Source organism: Aphis gossypii, chromosome 1 (assembly GCF_020184175.1).
Source record: "Aphis gossypii isolate Hap1 chromosome 1, ASM2018417v2, whole genome shotgun sequence".
In the NCBI taxonomy this organism is placed as follows: domain Eukaryota; kingdom Metazoa; phylum Arthropoda; class Insecta; order Hemiptera; family Aphididae; genus Aphis; species Aphis gossypii.
The window spans coordinates 4,997,324-5,014,198 of record NC_065530.1 but is presented as its reverse complement, the minus strand read 5'-3'; the positions used below and the strand labels follow the sequence as shown (position 1 = coordinate 5,014,198).

The window sequence follows — 16,875 nt, the reverse complement described above, 5'->3', positions numbered from 1 at the left end:
TTAAAAATTGTAAATATATTACTGGATAAAAACGATTCAAAGTGGAGTTATTCTAGTAATTTCTTATAATATTATATTAAATAATAATATAATTATAATATATATACGAAAAAAGAAAAATTTAATATTTTCATAAATAATTACTAGTTTATAGTTGGTGGATTTATCTATATTAAGCGTGTTATATATGTATACCATATGTTTTAAGTACGCAATTAACTTAAACTAAAGAATATAAATATACGTTTAAGTGATACTTTAATATTGTAGTTTGTTATTACTTTTTTGTATGATATTTATTAGTAACTAGTTTATTATTTTCTTATACTTTTTTTTTTGTAGATTATTTTACTCTTATAGAACATTATATTATATACGTCATATCCGTTACATCAAATACATCTGTAGTTCCACAGTTTAAGTCTCTTTGAGGTTCTCTCCTAAACGAAGTGATGAATATATTGATTCTACAATGATATGTATGTGTGTGTTTTTTATGTTTTATTTGAAAGAGTTATACTTTATAAGAAATCATATTTGTAATAAATTGTTTAACATTTAATTGTTTTAAATTACAAAATCAATTAAGTCACATGATGTTTTTACGAGCATAATATGTTTTTTCTTTTAACTTAAATCCGAGTAAATTAACTTTAAAGCCCACTTTGGTGAAATGAGGAAAAATAGATTTTTTTTCCAAATTGTCCCATTGGATGGATACAAATAATAACTGTACCAAAATATTATTACTTTTTCAATTTTTAATATCTAACTTAAAGTAAATTTTTATAAAAAAGTACGTTTAATTTAAAATAACTTTTTTTAGTTTTATATTCATTATTATTCAACTTAATATATTTTTTAATTAAATATGAATAAAATGAATTAAAATGATAAAATTTTTGAACTCATAAGAGTTATATATTATTTATTTTTTATAATTTATCTAAAATATTAATAATTAAGTAACAATAGTGTAACAAAGAATAACAGTATAAATTTGAATAAAAATGCTTTATTATGTCTTACACTTATATGAAAAATATACCTATAGTCCTAATAATAGACGGTATACCTACAAAACAATAAATTATGTATATATATTATAATATTCAATCAACAATAATCAATAGAAATATTTCAATTTTCAATGCAGTAGCACAATAAAATTACATTATTTGCTTTGAGTGATAAGTTGATTTATAGAAATTAGAAACTAATTAAATATATTTACTCAGATTTTAGATTCAGATATGATTCTGTGTTATTGTAACAGTTAAATAAACAATTAATAAGTTATAGAGTTTATTTAAATTGTAAAAAATGTAGGTAAAAGTATATTTAATAAAAATATAATTTTTAAATTGTAGTAATTATTAATAAAAATTACCCACCACATAATTTTTAAAATTATTATCGTTTATTTACATTTAAAATGAATAATGAACAAACCTATTAAATATATAGATGGTGATGTTTAATAATATAATTTAATATTCATTTTTTTTTTTAATTTAAGTATTGATGCAAATAATTTTTAACATACTTTAAATAAGATAACGGGCAATATATTTTAAAGTTGTAATTTGTGATAATGTAAATTGTAAAATAATGCAAATAATTATTTATTATTGAGAAATCTATTTTAAAAAGCATTAATTAATTAATTTAATAATAGGATTAAAATATAACAACTGATTAATGATTGATATTTCATAATTGTATAGTTGTAATTTGTAATCAAAGACAATAAGCTGACAAGTTAGGTTTCCCACGAAGATTTACAATAGTGAGCGATAATGTAGATTCCATTAAAATATATTATTTTAAATTAATAAATATTCATAGAAAACTATGTAGTTTATCAACAGAAAAAATGATAATTTTACACTTTTATATTTAATGAAGTAAATATTACTGTACGTAGACCTACGTGTTTCTATAGTGCCTAGAACACTATTATAATTATATATAGTACAACACTTATTATTTTGAATAATTCATTGTTATAGAGGGGGTGGTAACTTTGTTTACTATATTAACACTATCAATTCAACTTGTGTAATAAATATTATTTTATATTCTATTTGTTTTTGGGCTGGGTACAGATATTTTGATTTTCAAATTCTATCTAATTTTGAGTAACACTAAATATCACTATTTAGTATATTACTTTACCCATTATTACTTTATAGTTACGATTTATTATATTTTTGGATTAACTTAAGATTTTAGGCGTTAACCAAAACTAAGATAACCTAAACTGCAAAATAATGACGAAAAACCCAAAATCATATATACTTATTACGATTTACAAATTTATCTTGAAGTGTAAAAACCGAATTTTTATTCTAAAATATTGCAATCATTACTGTATGACAATTGACAATTTCAGAATGTTTAACATCCGTGAATTACACTATATGTTTATGTTAAACTGCTAAATTATTTGACATTTCTAAATAAATTTTAGAAGTAATGTAGTTTTCTATAGAGAAAACTTAACCTCAAACATATTTAAATTATATTTTTACTTAATAATATTTATAAGATTATTCAATTTAATTTCGTATTATACTTATAGATAGGTACCTATATTTTTAATTTACATGACTATCTAGCTGGTTAATAACAGTATATGAACATTTCAGTATATTCTATTTTACTATACGATAATATAATACTATAATAGTCCCTAATTTATACGAGTCGCAATATTTAAATACTAAAAACCAGTTTTGTACATAATTTTAATCGTTTAAGTACAATAAACATATTTAACAAACGGTATAACCACCATGGAGCCTTTGGAAAATGATGTTTTTTAAAAATATTTTATAGTGTGCATTATTTATGAATAATATTCATGTTGTATAATATATATATACTTGTATAGGTATAGGTAAATTTAACATGTGCATATAAAACGGCGTAACTGTCATTTAATAATATTGTATGTAGAAATCCGAGTGTAATAAAACTACGCTTCAAACGCGTAATAATATTTCGTCAGAAAATCGCGCGTAAATAGGTATCATTATTATACTACCTACTACCTAGTACCTATAATGAACTATATTTTATTTGTGGATAATGACTAACCTGATTGTTGACATTGTAACAAATTTGTTCTGCCCTGAAACTTGCAAAAGAAATCCGGTCGTATGTTGTAGGCGGCCAAAAAGTGTCGGCACAGCGCGGACACGTCGGTTGCGGCGGCTGCGTCAGACCGTAACTTTTGGCGATCTTCTGGACGCGGTCGTAGCCTATTGCGTGTCGGTCGCGTCGGATTCGGTGGCGACGGTAAAGTTGGTCCTCCGCGATCTTCGTACTTCTGGTCGGCTAACAGTATAGATTCGTATCCGACGGCGCACGGGGACATCTGAAAAACGTTTGTCTCATTGTACACTACGATATTAAAATATCACGATATTACAATGTTATTGTGTTATCGTATTCCGACGTCCGAAATCTTAAAAAAACAAAACAAATAACGACAACGATGATATAGCAATGACGATGAAAAGTGAAACGTCGCGATGATAAGACGAGACTGAAATGAGTGAGCGAACGGTAAATAATAATATCGTATAAGTAATATTGTTATGTGGTCGAAAGCTGTATGTTGAGTGCGTGCGTAAATCTGTGTACTGAGTGTGTGCGTGTGTGTGTATACCTATGAACGTTAGTATGTCTATGTGAATATGTATAGGTATATGCGCGCGCGCGTGTGTACGTGTATACGTCGGGGTAAGGGGTTAATAGGTTACACCCATCGTCGTACAAAAACGTACGCAGTTTTTTTTTTTTAATATGTTATTTAGCGTATATCGTTTTTAATAACAGGCTATGATCTCGATGGAAAACTGAAAACCGGTACCGTCACGAACGATGGACGCTATATTATTATACATATATAATATTGTATGTAATAAGTACACGAGATTTCACCTCCCGCACAATACGCGGTTCGTCCAACCGTCGACCAAATCGGTGTTTCGATCCACCGGACATCATTGCAGTATTATAGACGATTATTTTCATGGCACCTATAAATATCAATACGATTAATAATCATTTTTCGACTAAGGTATATATTTCGACGCCTCCAAAGGTAAGTGATGGTCATCAATTCTAAACATTAATGTGGTAAATATACACATACATCATTTTTATTACAAAATCACGCTTCCCCTTCGTTTTGTATTTCATTACAATTTATAATAACCTTGAATTACGATTTATAGTAAGCAATATTGTCTACTAAACAAATTATTAGAATAGGTTACTGATTTTGAATCACGTCGTGGCAGACAACTTTTAACAAAAATTATAAAATATCATCAGCTTTATTTTGCAAAAAAACACCAATTTAATCATTTTTTCAACGTTTAAGATATAATGATTTTAAAAATCTCAAAGACTTGATAACAAGAAAATAAAATCAATTAGAAGTTATTATAATGTTTTAAAAATTACAGTTGATTTCATAGAGAAAAATGTAAATTAAATGTAAAACACGTTTTTTTCCTGTAGCGATTTTAAACTGTGTTTATTTATGAGTACCTCTATTTTCTTAAAAATATAATATTATAAGATATTCAGTGTGAAAATCTATTGTTGAACAGAATAATATTAATTTCTAGTGGGCGCGCCTCCCCACGCTACGTTAAATATATAATGTTTTCAAAATACAATGACACCAACTCGTTCATTGTTTATCTTAAAAGATAAAATATACTTAAACACATGTTAACTGACGAAAAATAATATAACTATAAATATAACATTTTAGTTAAAATATTAAATTCAGATGTTGCTACTAAGAGTAGTTCTAATGTTATTTATATTATTGGGATTTTTCTTACGTATTCGAGTGATAAAAAAAAATAAAAACGCATTTCGTTAAAACATAGCACACACAGATTTCTGAAAGTGTCACCAACACAGTTTTACCGTTATAAAAAAAAAAAAAAAAAATACATAAATATTTTGAATATAAAAATACACGTATAATAATTAAAACGGACAGTTATAACACCTCATAGACAAACTCACCGCAATCGATACAATCGATAAACAAATGCGCTCGCGTCAACGACGAGAGTCGAAACGCGTTGTTGACACTTATTATAGATACTCGTGTAAGGATTAGTCGACAAAGACAATACTTGTACATAATATATATGTAGGTAAAACAATTAATAGTGGTAATACATTATAATCACGGGTCATTCACGAGGAATATATTATCGAAGTTCGGGACCGATTGAAGATTATAATTTGTATTGTATCCAATACGTGCTGTGTCATATCATTGTTATGGTGGACGTAAAAGGGATCGTAGGTTAAACGATGTCAATGTTTTCATATTAAATTATAATTTATAATACGGCATATTCGATTACTGCGTGAGGGAAGAGAAAAACCGGTACCCTCACTAAACGTTTTACATTCAAACATGTACACAATTACATGTGTTATTACTTATTAGTCTTTGCATATCATCGTGTACGCATTACAATAATATTATAGGTACCTATAGGAAAAATAATAGACGAAATTAAGAGTCGAATAAAACCTACTATCGATAATATTTTAAATAAAGTAGGTAGCTGTTCATAAGTATTTTTTCTTCAAACTCTTATCGTTTTCACTGCTCTTGACCGCGATGAAAAGTATATTATTATTATTATATATGCAGGGGAAATATGATAATTCGCGGATAAGAACAATTACAATATATGGCGGTATCCGCGTATGAATAGAATTACGCATATTAAAGGTAGGTACTTAAATTAATAATCGAAAACGTACGATAAAAAAATCATAATTCATAACTATTTTTATTAAATATTATAATTGAACAATCGTTAAACAACGCGTAGAAAATGCATAATAATAGGTATACATTAATAGATAATTTTAAATCGCTATAACTCATAGTAATATGCCGTATTAGGTATCCAATTGTTGAAAAAAAACACAAAAATATTGCTTATGTAAAATCTAGCTGTTGTGCATTAGTTATGTTTAACGAGAAATAAACACTGTCTGTCAGTCGTAATTGACGGAGAAAATTATCGCACGATGAAAGTTTTTACTATTCATTCCAGGAACCGTTACAGATATGTTTAACCCGTGTAGACATGTTTTTTGAACTCATAAATTACCTACATCGATGATATTCATTTAGTTATTATTCCGGTCGTTATTCTTTAATAGTTGTGTTTTCGAAAATGGCGATGTTTGGGAAGATGTGCTGCGATAACTCCTGTGATTAGGACGAGGAAACAAATGCGTCAAACTAGATTGTTATAAACTTATAAACTTATACTAGTTATAATAATTCAAGTAATTGTTAAAAACCTTAAAAATTATTGAATGTTACTGAATTAATATTGTAAATATATAATTTAATCGAAACATCTATACATTTTTACAAGCCATAAATATGTTTGTCTAGCAATAATCAGACTAAATAGATCAATGAATTAAAATAAACACTAAACGAACTTTTTAAATTTTATTTTATAGGGGTAATTATTAATTATCCGATAAAGTAAATTTTAGCCCAAAAAACTATATATTTCTAGACATCACTCCTTAACCATTTAAAACATAGAAGAATTATCATGTCTACGAACAAACAATTTATATGACTTATCGTACCTTTCAATCATTATATTAACGTGTCATTCCTACTACATCGAGATACCGAGTTAGCGAAATATATTGATACGTAACTATTGAAATTTAATTTGTTTTTAAATGATTATGAAAAAACAATTGACACAACATATCATACATGATTCATGATATATAAGTATATAACACCATATAATTTATACAAGCAAATATGTTCTTATTTAAATAAATATATTAATACTATAATAAATCAAAGTTATTAATTATAATTATACTATTCGTTTCGAAAACACAGTACCTATCTAATTATTATAAAACCGTGTGCTAATCCTAGTTATAATTTACTGAATTCATAACATTAATACCTTTAACACGATGGACTGATAAGAACAAATATAAATAAAAACCGGAATGTTATTATAATATGATGTTTATTTTAAATGCATATTCATTATTCACTTTATAGTTTATGCAATAACCCAAAAAATATATGGGAATATAATATTATTATCGAATTTCAGTAGGTACACTGGTACACTACGATTTGAAATAAAACCGTTTATGAGTGTAAGTATAAATGCATAACAGGTTTTTTTGTAATTCAAATAATATTTTATTTAATAAGAAGTAGATACTAAATAGATACACCGCAATGAAATATTTGTAAAAATTAAATAGTTTTTAATAAAACACTGAAGTATGAATATATTATATTATGAATGTTTCTAGTTAATTTATATGACTATAATAATTAAAGAAAGGCATATATTATGCTTATTTTATACATATAATAAAACACTATAAAATATCATGTGTTTTTATTAAAATTGTTTTTTGGTTTATTAATAATGCTGTGTTTGTTAATCCACCAAGTCTTACTTTTAATTCATCGTAGTATAAACATTTAAAGTATGTAGATCGTTTCATCTTTCATTTAAAACTAGATTAATTTCATGCTAAGATAATCTAATTCAAATTCAAATCGTTTTTATAATAATAATTAACTAAAAAGCTATAACAAATTTTCTAAATTTTTAGAAGCAAATTGAAATTACATAGACACATAGTATTAAGTATTTGGGCTTTAATTTAATTTAAATATTTGTCATTAAAAATCCTGCTACCATGTTAGTAGGTATATTATGCATTATATGTTTATCATTGTATTAAGTAAAAAAGATATCATAAAATCTTATTATTGTTGGAATCATAGCTACTTGTTTCATGAGACTTAATAAAATATACTAGGTACTTAATTAATAAATTTGGTGTTCAAAACAAATATAAAATTGAAAAAATAGTATTCTTTGTAGCGTTTTTGAAAATGCATCATTTTTGAGGAATACATGACACATTAACTAGACATTGATTGGAATTTTTATGCTTTATTGATTTAAATAATAAAAATGCATACTCAAGATAAACTTAATATAGTATGATATTATAAGCAATGTACAATGTAGCAATGTTTTATCATTTTAAATCCATCGGGTACGCGCGACTTAACATTTATTATACCTTTTTTTATATGGGTGCCTAATTTTATTTTTCAAATATATTATAAAAATAAATAAATATTATAATTGGTTAGTTGAATAGTTTGTTAAAAAGTAAATAAAAACTGGTTTTAATACTTTTACACGGGAAGAAAAATCGAAGGTTTAAGAAAATTAATACCCAATAAAAATAATTCTATTTGATGTATTAATTTATTTATCCATACATAGCGTAAATAAGGTAAGTGATAAGATTTTGACGTATCCCAAAAACCAGTTTAGTTTTAATCACTGGATTTTAAGATGATTTAATTCCTTTTTTTTGTTGTTTTTGTTTATTATTAGATGAATAGTTGTAAAAATCAAAGTAGGTATATTATTTTGATTAGCGATACAATTTTAAAAATGAATTTGAAATCTTACCAAAAATATATGGGCATCATTTACTTATATCATTAATGAAAAATGTATTTGTAAATGAATTGTTAATCATAAATTTATATTTATTAACGAAACCATAAAAATAAAATTCAACTTACGTATATAAGTAGTATATAACTTAGTATAATACTAAGTATATGAGAATACTACTGTAAATGGTTATTTTTACGTATATAATTTTACAGTCTTACATTGCATATATGTTTAACTATATATGATAATTACTATAAAATAAATAATAACTCTATAATAACTATACGATTATTTTTTGATATTAAAGATGTAACTAAATAAATTATAGAAAGAAAATAATATAATAATTTATACACATTATTAAAATGTTTAAATTTTGTATTTAAAGCATCCATGTGGGGGGCATAAATGGGCTCCGTTAAAAAACTAGATCTAAATAAAATTCAAATAACCTAAAATATAATATTTTGTTTAATAACAAAATCCTTCTTTTACGTATCTAATCAAACATTGCCCACACACCTAAAAATAAATACAGTGACTGAAACTGCTATCAATTCTTATTCGCGTTACCATAACTCATTCTTTGACCACCTAAATATTATAGCAAAAAACTGAACTAAGTTAATAGCCGGTAACCCACCCAAAAGACTAAAAAGAAAATGATGTCGCGACGTACTCGGCTACTCTTCTATTTTAACTCCATAGCCTCAATCCAGGAGTGTCGTCAGTAGGTGGATTCTTTCTCCTATATCAAGTCGTTTGTAAAAGCCTTTTTGTAATAAATTAAGCTTATGATACAGAATATGTGTGGATTGTTTAATTTCAAATAAAATAAATGTATATTTACTACTATAAAAGTAGCCGGTAGGTATAGGTAGGTACATTTGACATATTTTGTATCTATAATAAAATTAGGTATTTAAAGATTTTATTATATAAATCGATTTCTCGGAATATTTTCAGTATTTATACAATATTTTACTATATTGTACTTATATGATATTTATTATTTCGTAATTATAATTATTTTATAATCTAATAATCAAACGGTTTGATTCAAATTATTTAAATATAATATATAGTAGGTGAATGTGTCCACGATAGCTCGTATATCAATACAAGCGATATCATATTAGTAATAACAATAACAATATATTATTGTCCATCAAAATATCATACGCGAGACCGAATCTACAATATTATGCTTAGAAAAAAAACGTAGTTGCAATTCACGGACTAGCGAGCTACATAAAAACATTAAAAACTATATGGTATAGGTATTATGTATAATATACTATGTAATATTGTAGTGTAAACATAGGCGTTGCGACCGGACGAAAAGACGGCAAGCGCAGCAAATGGCTATCTCTCTAGCTGCCTGCAACGGTGCAGCATCTGTGTCGGCTGCGAGGCGACAACAGACGAGAATTCTGATGTCGCGGTTAAAATTTATGGATACCGCGGTTGCTCCCGATGTCGGACGACCAATTTACAAGAACAATGGATCGAAGGACGCGGTCGCTTGGGTTTCGTGCGTATCGACCGTCGCGCGGTGTCTAAAAAACCTATAAATAATAATACTACAACAACTACTACTATTACAACTACTACTGCGTATATCCATTGTTCGGGGACCGTATATTATAGATCCTAATGACGGCTACGTCAAGACAGTCGGTGCCGGTGTGTGTATATAGGTATAATAATATATACTTACTCCACTGAGAATAAGAATAGTGGGACCTGTGCGGGGTAAACATGCGAGAGGGGAAAAAATACAGTCTTAAAATTATTGCGCTTTTTTTTTCGCTTCGACATAAACCAGTTCTCGATCCGATTTCAAACGTCGGTTTATATGCAGCGCGCAGAACCAAACGTAAACCGTCTTCGATTCACCGCATTGCACTGCAGCTGCACTCTGCTCTTTGGTTATTACAACATATTATTATTATTAACATTATATTATTTAATACGACCCCCACGTCACGTCCTAAAGGTATGTGAGCTTTTTTTTTGTTTTTGTTTTTTGTTTATTGTCGAATAACGCGCCCGCCTGCAGACGGTCGGCCGCTGTTGACGGGATAATATTAATGACACCGGTCACTGAGTTCGACCAAAGCCGCCTACAAATTATCGAAATGTTATCAGCATCAGATATCCAAATCGAGCTATTATTGACCGTCATCGTATAATAATAATAATAATAATAATAATATAATGGTTCCCATCGACCCCCTTGCGTTCGTGCAACTCGTGCGTTCGACGGGCAACTCGATACAAGTATCAATATGATGTGTGTTGATCCGTTGGACGACCATTAAAATAATATACTTAAAGATGTACCGTGTATGTATATGAATTATATTAAAAGTTCCAACAAATGAATATATTACGAATAAATTACAAATCTTTTCGACTCAAACCGTCTTTCAAAATAAATATGGTTTTGAGAATATAAATCAAGAATAATACAAATATTTTTCTTTTGCAGCTACTGAAGTAGCTGTTTGTTACAAAGATAACATACGGTTTTCTCTAAATATTTATTAATATTCATTACTACTTATTTTAATTAGTGAATATTATATAGTTCATAATTATACCAACTTCTCAGTTCTCGTTAAGACAGTAAATGTATACAGTGGTATGAATATTATAATGAAAAAATAACCTAATAAATGTGTCTTTGCATTCGTTTTCTCATGTTAATTATTATATATCCGACTGTATCTTATAGAAAGTTGGTTTTAAATAGCTAGAATAATTTATTTTTAATAGGAAAATTAAAACAATAATGCATTGTCTAGGCGAATTTTTATTTTTCATCTAATGTTTCCGACCTTATATTATTGTTATGTATAGTATTTACTGCGAAATAAAAAAAAATTAAATCGAACAAAAGTATTTCTTAAAATTGTGAAAATTTTATTTTATTGCATACGCCTTTTTAAGATAACATGTAATCAAAGTCCCAAAATAACAAAGCTATAATAACCATAAAAAGGATATCCTTTCAGGAAACACGTTTTTATAAAAATTTGTTTTAAATTTAAAGTATTTACATAAAGAAAAATTAAAACCTAATACTTTTTAATAAGAGTCAGAATCAATAATAATAGGTAATGGTAATTATAAATATTTTTTTACATCAACGTTGTGAGCATTTATTTGGGTTCGTTTACATTCTTGGGGAGTACATTTTATCAGTATACCTACATACGTCTATGATTAGGGTATTTAAGTCTATAGTTTTGTAATCGTATTATCTTATGATTGTATTGTGTGTGTTTGTGAGTTATAAGTCATAAACAACTGACTTAACATTTTGGGATTTGTGAACGAGTTCCTTCTATATGGGACGTTATAATATACATATTCTTATCTAACTCTCTGGTAGGTATTTGAGCACGCAGTACGATATTAAAATCGGACAAATTTTTAAACACTAGAATATTCCGATCTTAAAATCGATAATAGATTCTTACAAAACAATACAAATATATAAACATAGGTAGGTATTATATTTAAAAACTGCAGTTGTTGTGATATTATTATTATTGTGCTACGGGCGTATAGGTCATAGCCAGTATAGTATTCCATTGTACGAAAGAAACGGCGATTGTTTTTGTAAGTCCAGAAAATATACGATATTATTGTTATTATTAATGTCGCATTCTTTAAAGTTAGAGTCGTCGTTGCTGAGTCTACGCGTATAAAACGGTCGGCGCGTGTGACGTACCCCTACGGGTTTGATTATGTACCACCCCCCTCACGACAGTTATAATATTAATATTGCTATTATATCATATTTGTAAAGCTAAATATCAAATCATAAATTGTATTTACGAAATTAATACGAAAAACGTTGGGTCCTCACCCCCCCAATCGGAAAGAAAAATATCCTAGATCCATCACTACGAGTACCCGTACAATATATGAATATAGGACCTAACCTATCTACATTACGGGCGGTCCACGCACGCGGCATTATCTACGATGTCACGAGGTGAACTTAACCGTCTTACCTCACGTTTTCCTACCATCGATCGGTGGAGTCGCATCGACAAACGGTCGGACCCGACTGCAGCTCGAACACGATCACATATCATCATCGTTTTACACGATCTCGTAAACGAGAGATGAATAAGAATTCGGATCGGAAACGGATCGCCTCGCGGACCGGATATCATAATAACTATAACTAAATTATTTACACAATCTCCGAGATGAAACTCTTGGATCTTACCTGCCGTATGGTGTGTCGCACCGCTGCAGCTACAGTTGCTATCGTCGTCGATGTCGGACTCGCCGTGTGTGCGCGGAGACGATATCCGCGTTGAATTGCGATCCGGAATCGCGGGCGGACTTCACGTGTTGAAGAGCGCGCGCGCGCGCATCGACCACGACAAACAGCTGATCGCGCGCGACGAGCACGTCGCCGGCCGGTAAGCGTTTAGTAGTAGTGAGAGCGGCGCGCCGTGGCCGGGCCCGACTTTTCCGCGCCACCAGCGGCCGAGACCGGCCCCGCAAACCGGTTTCCCGCCGCTGCCGAGAGACGCTCTCCGCAGTGACTTCGATCGACCGACGCCATCTGTTACGCCGTCCGGACGCCAGAAAAACGACAAATGCGTTTGTGTTTTCCGCGTACAAAAAAAAAAAAAAAAATCGTCTAAAAAACAAGAAGCTGAAGTGCACCCATCATCATACTATACGACGACGACGGACGAAACGAAATACGTCATCGTGTATTACACGAGAAAACGCGTGATATCGATCTCTATAAATGTGTATACATTAATATTATCGTGATTGGCGAATGGTACCCGTCATCGCGTACTCGCAGAAGTATTTTTCTTTTTTTTTTTACAATTTATAACTCACCGCCGAACAGTATACACACAGATGAAATTCTCCGATCGTCGTGAGCACTAACCTACCGTATAAAACGTCGCCCGTCGTACCTTACCTATAGTATATTATCTGTGTACAGTACTGTATACACACGCGACACCGGTAGATCAGTAGATCAGAGATCTGCTTAACAACATAATAATATACAAACACCTGCACATGTGCGCGCCACACATCGCTCGACGGAGGCGGCGCGGCGACGGTTATCGCGACGTTGACAACGATAATATTAATATTGTATATAAAATTATTGTGTATCACTCTTATATTATGGTGGGCATTGAACTCTCTAGATGTCGTGTCCTACGGTTTTCGACGTATCCATACCTACCTGACTTTTTTTTTACGCACGCACTCGTTACGACGTGTTTTTGGTTTCTCGACGGATTTCGTGTTTGTAAAGTGTTTACACGGTTTCCCGCCGTAAAATATATCACCACACGTCCCGGGGATGCGTGGATCGCATTTACATATGGATTTCAGAAGGGGACGACGACTTTGTTCGGGATTTTATTACCGTGATAAATTATCGTGCTGATGCGTTGAATATATTTAAACACCGACCAAATGTGATGTTTTTGAAACTTATTTCATATTAATTTCTATATATTGTATTATGTGTGACAAACCTACCGCGAATCGGTTTCTAACAGAGGGCACAGCGGCTTGTATAAATTAATGTTGTTCGGGTTTTCGGTTTTCATAAAAAAAAATATAAAAGCAAAATTAATTATTATTTATGATTTCAAAAATCAAGATAATTGATATAGAATAGTTAACAATGTCTAAGAACGTCCGTGGGATGATCATAATTCAGAACCTGCATGATATTTAAAATATACATTCCTTATCTAACGTTTATAATCAAGTTACTTATGGGATGTGATTAATTAAACAACGGTAGACGATGATTATATATAGGTATGATACTCTATGGTAAATAATATGTTCATTTGTATTATGCACATACCTATGGGCTATGTGCGTGTTGCCTCACAGTAATTTCACAGACCATTATAATATTATTATATACGGACAATTTATTACAAAACGGTTTATTTAGTATTTTTATATAATGCAAAATTATGTATTTAATTCTTTAAATTTATAACAAACATTTTTAAAACACTACTCGGCATATAAATATTATCTTTGTATTTCCTGTATAAATGTAATTTCGTTCACATTTATTATAATTATTTATACCTAGTGTTATTACCAATGGGTAGTTAATATTAATTTACATTTGGTGTTGTCACATTAATTTATTGTTTTACTTATATAGGACATTATTTATTCAAAATATCATAAGCTCATAAAGTCATAAGTCTGTTAAATTATAGCTACAAAATAAGATATTTGAATAAATAAATAAACCATTGTTTGATTGCTGTATCAATATAGCAGAATATAATATTTATAGTTTTATAACGATTATATTATGTTTTACATTTGATTTTAACGTTACATTCAAAACGTTACAATCAGAAGTAAAACTTGACAACGTTATAATAATGATCAGAAAATATTCAACTGATTTTATACCTAATCGCTGATAAAACGGTTGTATACTACTTAAGATGTATTTTTTCTAATATAATACGACTTACTTAGTATAGTACTTTGTACAACTCACTATTCACTAATACGAAAATGGACTAAATGCTTTTCGAATACGCTGCTCCCAATAAAAAATGATAGAAACACTGGTCCTAACATACGACTGAAATCTAGGAAACCTACCTGGAGGCTTGCCCAAAAATTAATATCAGGAAAATTCAATGTAAACACGGAATAGAATAATAAATGGAAAAACAATAATCCTGATAAACTCAACCTAAGGTTAGTAATAAACACTTCACAATAATATAACTTAACTTTTCCAGTACAGGGGTTCCCAACCCATGGTACGCAAAGACATTTTAATTTATAGATTTAACTAAAAATTGAGATTTTTTTTTTACTCTCATAAATATCAAATAATAAAAAATGTTAAGAAATGAATGAATAATAAAAATATACGTTGAAAAAAATTTGACTCCTGATTTAGTTTTAGAATGGAGGTGTACGCGTATATTTTATTGTAAAAGTGACTGGTGGTACTCAATGATAAAACGGTTGGGAATCCTTACTCTAGAACATAATATATTATAAATAAAATACTAAATCATAATAATATAAATAAAAACTTACTCAACTTAATTATTCCTGATACGGATTTTTATGTTCACTTGTTTTGAAATCCAAAGCATGCATTCTATTTTTTTTATAAAATAATAATAAGTAATAACTTTAACATAATATGAAAAGATTCATTTTATAATATCCTTATGTATATCTACTTACGATATACAAAATATACAAAAACATATCTTCTTATAATCTGCTTGCAATGGTTGATATTCAAATGACTAAGATTTGTCTTACATATTTATAGTCATATTGTAGTATATGTATAACTAGGCATATAGTAGTAAAATGCACCTGAAATTTAAATTTCTATAATATAATATATAATAGACTTTACAATAACAACATTTAAATTTATAGTTTGTATCAGAAAACAAAAACATATTTTACTTTTTTTAACATCAACTGCCTAATAATGGTTTCTCTTCTAATGCTCTAAATATACAATAAGAAAGAATTATAAAAATGTCTCATATTTTCCCATTATTTTGCGTAAACAGAAATTGAATATTTTTTTATTTGTATAGAATTGCCATTTTTCACAAAAATAAAATAGTTATTGAAAATTGTACTTTATATTTAGCCAAAACCACTCAAATAAGTAAATAACTATATTAAAATCTGCGTCTAACGAAGCTTATGGTGAAGCCATAGACATTTAATTTGTCATAGTCGTTATAGGCAACGCTGTACAGGAACAACTAATATATTATTGAAGATAATGCCAATATCAAACAACACTGGTAATTACCTATGTACTAGGATTTATTAACTACAATGCATTGGTAAAGAAAACACGATTTATATTTGTCCAATGTATAAGGTGCGTCATCCTGGCATCTCAAATTCAAAATTTCGAAATCAAATCGCATTTAAAAATTAGTAATAAATGCATAAAAATTTGTAACCACAAAATCAAAATTTCTAACTTAAGTCTTAATCCCTAAATTCTTGTTTGCTTTTTTGCTAACAAACTTAATGTAATATACTATAAAAATAATACAATTGTTATTTACATATTACGTGTTCAAAATTCAATTTTGGCGATATTGAGAAACGTTAAGTAATTTATTATTCACGTAACATAATATTTACCTACGTACATACTACATAATATTATAATATGCCTAGAATTTATCAAGGAATCGCAAAAATAAACAGAAACTGTGGTTTATATAATTGGATATCTACTGAATAATTAATAAATTAAAAA

The 16,875-nt window shown here is 28.8% G+C and overlaps 1 protein-coding gene across 3 annotated transcripts in view; it reads right to left on the bottom strand.

Annotated features, from left to right (window-relative positions):
* The window catches only part of LOC114121651 (unconventional myosin-Va), a 66,017-nt gene extending 53,045 nt beyond the window's left edge, over nucleotides 1-12,972 (bottom strand). For 2 of the 3 annotated variants that reach the window (XM_050203573.1, XM_050203576.1), the window contains exons 1-2: nucleotides 3,940-4,029; nucleotides 3,103-3,382 (exon numbers count right to left, since the gene is read on the bottom strand). In XM_050203573.1, the coding sequence (XP_050059530.1) occupies nucleotides 3,103-3,382; nucleotides 3,940-4,017 (358 nt within the window). In that variant the 5' untranslated portion in view covers nucleotides 4,018-4,029. Of the gene's footprint in view, nucleotides 1-3,102; nucleotides 3,383-3,939; nucleotides 4,030-12,807 lie in introns of those variants that run through there. The other variant, XM_027984072.2, reaches the window with a different exon arrangement.
* Between the last annotated feature and the right edge of the window lie 3,903 nt (nucleotides 12,973-16,875).